Source organism: Mixophyes fleayi, chromosome 9, assembly GCF_038048845.1.
Source record: "Mixophyes fleayi isolate aMixFle1 chromosome 9, aMixFle1.hap1, whole genome shotgun sequence".
Taxonomy (NCBI): Eukaryota; Metazoa; Chordata; class Amphibia; order Anura; family Limnodynastidae; genus Mixophyes; species Mixophyes fleayi.
In genome coordinates, this window is record NC_134410.1 from 89,554,937 (window position 1) to 89,561,640 (window position 6,704).

The 6,704-nt window shown below is 40.5% G+C and overlaps 1 protein-coding gene across 6 annotated transcripts in view; it reads left to right on the forward strand.

Moving 5' to 3' along the window:
• The window catches only part of LOC142100820 (adenosine deaminase domain-containing protein 2-like), a 1,209,653-nt gene that overhangs the window by 1,163,190 nt on the left and 39,759 nt on the right, over positions 1 to 6,704 (forward strand). For all 6 annotated transcript variants that reach the window (XM_075184656.1, XM_075184652.1, XM_075184658.1 and 3 more), the window contains exons 5-7: positions 1,108 to 1,287; positions 1,497 to 1,705; positions 1,847 to 2,081. In XM_075184656.1, the coding sequence (XP_075040757.1) occupies positions 1,108 to 1,287; positions 1,497 to 1,705; positions 1,847 to 2,081 (624 nt within the window). The remainder of the gene's footprint in view (positions 1 to 1,107; positions 1,288 to 1,496; positions 1,706 to 1,846; positions 2,082 to 6,704) is intronic.

Here is a 6,704-nt window from a genome sequence, read left to right on the forward strand (position 1 = left end):
TTATCAGTCTCTTACATGGTATTTGAGGAATTAAAAATATATGTATATATAATTTATATGTAAACCTCAGGCGCTGGACATCAAAATACCATGTTCCTTTAATCACTTTAGTCACGCATCTGAAGTATAGAAGCATAGAATAATTAAAACATTAATGCAGAGATAGTGATGAAAATAATTAAGTGCTGCGCCAATAAACAAAAATTTGTACTCTTTCCGTAACCTACAAAACACAATACTTTATAAAGGAGTGCTCAGCCCTCTATCTGCAGGTCACATACACATATAACAACTGATAAGTATACTTTTCCATAAACCCATAATATTTATTAACGCATCATTTAAAATGGCTCACAAGACTGCAAATCTCAAGTACATCAAAAGTACACCTCTTTGAGGTGAGAGACAAAACCTGCAATGCTCTATCACCACGGAGTGCCCACGTGACTGTTCCGGAGGCACTCCGTGGCACGTCACAGATATGCCGCCCCTATATATTTTAGAGCAAATGAATAAAGTTAAGAAATTTTAACATGTCAATTTATGTGCAATTTGGGTGTCTCTATTTGTGAATACTCTGTCTCTTCCCTCCTTTTAATATTTTAGTTTATGTAATGCTCAGTAGAGTTACCCCATACATTGTAATAAATGATATGACATTTGTAACTGTGCAGGATGATATAATGCTTGATACAATCCCCTTCCAGTGTGGACATCCTTTCTTTTCTTTACATTCTCCTGTATATCCAGCAGGTGTTTCATTGTTTACAGACAAAGCCTTCATCACTGCTTCGAGTTCCAGACTGAGTGCATTCATTTGTAATACACTCCTGCTCAGGAAGAATGCTCGCCATTTTTGGTTAATAATTACATATTCTTTCTGTCCCATCAGGGTCTCAACCTCTGTGATAACTTTTCTATCACCTATATCTATGAATGGTAGAGAATGGGACTAAACATATATAACAGGCTGTGTGTATGTAGAAATCAGTGTTGGATGGTAAAGAGGGAATTCCATGATGATCTTGCATTGGCTTGCTGCTTGACTGTCAGTCACTCATCAGTCCCTAAGTTCTCATCAATATTGTAACTGTATCATTTCTTTAGATACCTGTACAAAGAGATCAACCTCTACCACAGTGAGCATCCTGATGTGACTAAGAAGTGCATATTCGAGGCTCCTGAGCCGAGCCAGTGCCTGGTGCTTAAACCTAACATTTATCTGCATCTGTATTTAAGCTGCATCCCGGAAGGAGGTGCTCAGTCATGCCTGTTAGTGACTTCCAGGTGGGAACAGATTAGTGACTACTGACTAGAAATATGAACTAAGGTGGTGTACAGAGATTTTGTGATGGGTGTCTACAGATGGCAACAGTTTAGGGGAGAATATCTACTCGGACAATTAATAAATGACTAAATTCAATAGGTTAATTATTATTTGTTTCCTTGTCACATGTAAGCATATTGTGAGACTCTTGTCATATTATGTCTCCTAGATCATGGGGAGAACAGACTACTGTACCCCTGACTATCCACTCTAAGGGTTCTCTGCTTTCAGTGTCTGACTGTCCCCCCAGTATACTGGCTGCACGTGTTTGTTGTATGACTGCCACTGACAAATTGCTGAAATGGAGTGTCCTCGGGGTGCAGGGTGCCTTGCTGAGCCAAGTTGTGAAACCGCTGTACATAACAAGCATCGTCATAGGTACAGAATATTATGTACATGTGTAATCATAAGTTCTGACCATCTCATAAAGGTCATATAGTGCAGAGCACGCTCAACTTTGACTGATTTATTTATGATTTGATTTTGCTAATTGTGTGCCTGTATCTCTTGTAAACCTAGGCACCACTGAGCAGCAGATAACCTCTCTCTCTCAGGCTGTCGTTGACCGACTTAAGCCTCCCCTGGACTTGGCTTTTTTTCCTTCCTATGCTGTACACTCTCCTTATTTGTATATTGGACCGGAAGTCAATAGCAATCCTCCTCCACCAACCTTCCCCACTTGTAGTGTGAATTGGTCCAAAGGAGACAAGGATGTGGAGATTGTGGATGGAAGCACTGGACAAACGCTGGGCAGGTCAGTACAGTGCAGGGAACACTCCAGGTGCATGGTAAAGTGGAATTACATGTACATTTTTCAAACTATACCGATGTCTTGTTAAACATGTAGGTAGAGAGCACTTCCCTCTAACTATGATACCTATCACCCTCATTTAAAACTGTACTAGTGCATTATGTTTAATGAATAGCTAAGGGCTATTTTAGGTAATTTCCAGGTCTAGTCATGCTCACAGTGATATCATACATCCCTTCACACTAGGCCATGCCCCAAAGCTTTATTACACCTCAAGGGTAGATACACACACGCTCTTGTGCCTGTAGTGCATTCAGTTCATTTCCATGGCTATTATATCACTGTGACTGGATCACTAATAAATAACTTATGGTATATATTTATTTAAAGGAAATAACACAGGGCGCTTATTTATATAATTGCAAATGTACGTATTGTTTATATTGTGTGTATGTTGGTAAAGGAGATATCTTTATTTCTGAGAGCAGGGGAAAAAATTTGTTTGTTTTAACTTTGCAAGAGGATTTTGTAACTTGCTTTGGAAATGTGTATTCTGCAGCTGTCTGCAGACAGGACCCATGTTAATCCCATGTTAATTAGACCTTTCGATGTGTGAAATATGAAGATACGTTTTTCCCAAATCATTCAGACACAGTATTAGAGGAAAAATAGAAGGATGATTTATTCTGCAGAACAAGATTAAATACAGCACGGCCTTCTTAACGATAGCGGGTCCAACAAGTGAGGAAAGCCGTTCAAAAAAAGTCTAGTGAGATAGGTTTCACAGCACATCTCTGGCAGAGACTCACCTCTTGGCCAAAGTCAGTCACATTCATGTCCAGCTCCCAGGGTAGCCTCTTTTATCGCCTTTTAATCCCACCCTGGGAACTGCTTGCTCAGGGGAGTTGTAAAAGGTCTCGATTGGTGGGCTTTTCACACTATCCAGCTCCCTCCCCTATCTTCCCAGGGTCCTCCCTCAGGTGACTCCTGCTGAGTCCAGCTCCTGGCTGTCTGTAGAGCTCACTAGTGGACAATAGGGAGCAAACAGAAATAACAATGGTAGCTTAATTCACTTAACTCCTGAGTGTTCTCTGTGAAGGTGAAATTTAACCCCTGAAATATATTTCCAATGAGATGTTATAGTTCCATCACTGATACTTCTTAATAGCAACATGGCTAAAAAGTGCAGTCTGGGTATGGATTAGATTAAGGGGTTGTAACACTGGTTCCATACACCATGCCCTTTCTTTACAGATGGTCAAGCACCTGAAGGCACAGGAAGGTTTTATTAAGACTTGCTCCTAGAATCCCTGCGTCCCAAAATAAGATGCAAGTTTTAGGATATCACAGATAAATGTAAATTTTGTTAGCTTTGCATTGCATGTAAATCCATGTTTGGGTAAACAAATTGTATCCCGATACTAAAAATAGCTCATACCTCAGGAGACTGGCTTACCCTGTGAGGCTGTGTCCAAATTTGTATAAAAAGCAATGTCTTGTATTGAAAATTGTTCTTCTTGCTTCATCTGACCTGCTCCCGGTACCTTCAACCAGGGTGAGCAAACAAAAATTACTTGCTTCAAAGACCTGCTTGGAAACTTCACTATTGCTGTGTCCTACAGATTACACCCTAAATCTAATCTGTTCCCGGTTATTTCTGAGGTTTGGACCCAGCATCCAGTACCACCACTCTGGTCAGTGTGATAGGCCAGGGGGTATCCATCCACAGCAACCCCGATCTATAGGAAGAGGTCTGGAGTACCAGCCCAGGTACACCAGCAACGGGGTACACTCGCAGCGTCCGTTACCCAGGCGGCCATCCTGTCACAATCACTAATCTCTATAGTGAGCAGGACGTCTGTACACACTGACAATTTCTCATATGACCGTGAACACTGCTTGTGTGACAAGTGATTATATGAGATTGGTGATGAAGGGAAGAAAATTGCTTATATTGCAGTCACATTAAAGGGAGATTCTGCTTTATTGTTTATTTTGAAAAAAAACAAAAAACATATTTTATTTATGAATAATTGTAATCCCATGCACAGTGTATTAAAATGTGTTTCACAATTCTGTGCTAGAGAAGGCAGACTTGCCAATTGTACCACAAATATCCAAACACACAAGAATATAGGCTGAGCTCACCTCTCGCAAAGATAATCTTTTAAAGTTAATATGTAAAGTCTTATTAAATTTATTCAGTAAAGGGAAATGAGTGGTTGATTATCTTTGTGTGTGTGTGTGTGTGTGTGTGTATATATATATATATATATTCCATAGACAAAAAACCTTACGGTTTAACATGTCCGATTAAGGTTCCTTACACACCATCTAAAATGTAAGAAAACTATTGAAACTCTTCCACTCAAACTCCAAAAAGCAATGAAATTACGACGATTAAGGCAGAAGCCTTAATGGACGTGTTCGTTGAGCAATACAGACATGGTATGACATCATATCCTGCGGTTAGCTGCAGATTCAGCACTATCATGTAGTGAGATTGCTGTCACTCACAAAATGGTGGATCCGCTAATTCACAGATTTGTGTGTTCACTGGAATTCACACATACAGTACCATTACATTTTCTTAGTTTAGCTTAGTTTAGGGCCTGGGTGTCTTAGAAAGAGGCAGTAAAGCAACTTCCTCTAACCGCAGGACATGAGGTCATACCATGTCTGTATTGCTCAAGGAACACGTCCATTAAGGCTTCTGCCTTAATCGTCGTAATTTCATTGCTTTTTGGAGTTTGAGTGGTGTATAAGGAACCTTAATCGGACATGTTAAACCGTAAGGTTTTTTGTCTATGGAATTTCACACAGGAGGCCATCCTCTGACCCCTGCGCAGCACAGGGGGCCATCCTCTGACCCCTGCGCAGCACAGAGAGCCTATAGTAGCAAACAATCGTGTGAATTACAAATATGGGCTCCCCCCCCCCCCCCCGGGTGAAGAACTGAAGACTTCAATCAACAATGGGTCCCCCCTAGATGAAGAAATGAACAGATTACAAGCATGGATTTATAAATTTATTTTGGACTTGGTTTACAGCCATTTTTGGATTGAAAGCTGCTTGACAACAGAGGAAAACTTCATTGGTGAACTACAGGTCCCAGCCAGCCGTGGGTGTCAGGGCATGTTGGCACTTGTGGATCTCCAAATGCCAACATGCCCTGGCTGCCGTGGGTATGCTGGTGCTTGTAGTTATACAAGAAGCAGCATGCCCACACTATTTTGGGGAACCTGGCTGGCTGGGACTTGTAGTTCAACAAAACAAAATGGCTTCCGTTTGTTTTTTCCTCTATTTTTCACCGTTATTACCCTACTACCCACAGCCCACGGGGGTAGGAAGAGCCCTAGTGCTATCAACACTGGGCTGGCTGTCCCTAGGGGGTGGGGCTGCTCATTTTTTTTGGCGGACCCCACTCCCTAGGGAATTCAGCCCAGCGCTGAACAGCCTGGAGTTGGTTAGTCATTATGGCAGGAGGACCCCTGTCACGTATCCCACTGCTATAGTGCCTCCAACCCTGGCTGGTTTGCCTAGTGCTGGTTTAGTGAAAATCAGGGGAACCCCACGTAATTTTTTATTTTTCCCAATTTTCACAGAACCAGCAGTGGGCTGGCAGCACTAGGGTTAATAGTGAATAGAGGGGGTACCCCACTTTTTTTTTTTTTTTAAATCTCTGTAGAAATAAATATATATATATATATATATATATATATATATATATATATATATATATATTATTCCCCAGATATATAATTTTTTTTCATTTCTGATATATAGTTTTATTCAAATAAGAGACATTTGCCCATACACTGACATCAGGAGCTCTGGCTCAACTGATATATGCACTGTTCTGGTAACATTCCCCATCTGAGCTAAGCTCATTGTGATATATAAATATTTTGGGTTATAAATTATATTTTATTTATGAGAACAGCTTTTGGTTTTGTAACTGTAGTGTGAAAATGGAGATGTCTGACTGATGAGTTCCAACACACCTCTGTCTCTTTGATTACCGACGGGAAGACACTCGAGACTTCCAACTGAGAGGAGGGTCAGTCTCTAGGTCTCTGTACTCAACCAGGACACTGGGGAAGAGTACGAGAGTCTGGAGGATGGCTGCAGCTCAGAACTAGGCTGATCACTTACATTATACACAAGAACTGGTGCTGCCGATATAACTGTGACAGTCTAAGAGAGCAGCTGATCCTGATATGTACCCGAAACGCTGGTCACTCAGATGCGAGACTGTGTTTAATGTAATGTAATACTACCACTATAGGACAATTCACTGTCTCCTTCTAAATAATCAGATTTGGTCAAAATTCGTTGTTTTCAGTAAAATATTCAACATCATATTTTAACTTGTAAACGAGAGCACCTGATTCCTGATGATGATATTACAGACATACACGGAACACACACACATATATATATATATATATATATATATATATATATATATATATATATATATACATACATACATACATACATACATACATACATACATACATACACATACAAAACCCCTATACCTGGGAGCTGCCAATGACTGAGATTTGAAGAGAGGGACTATACAACTGATCCTCCAAAGGATTGATTTTATGCCAGTTTGAA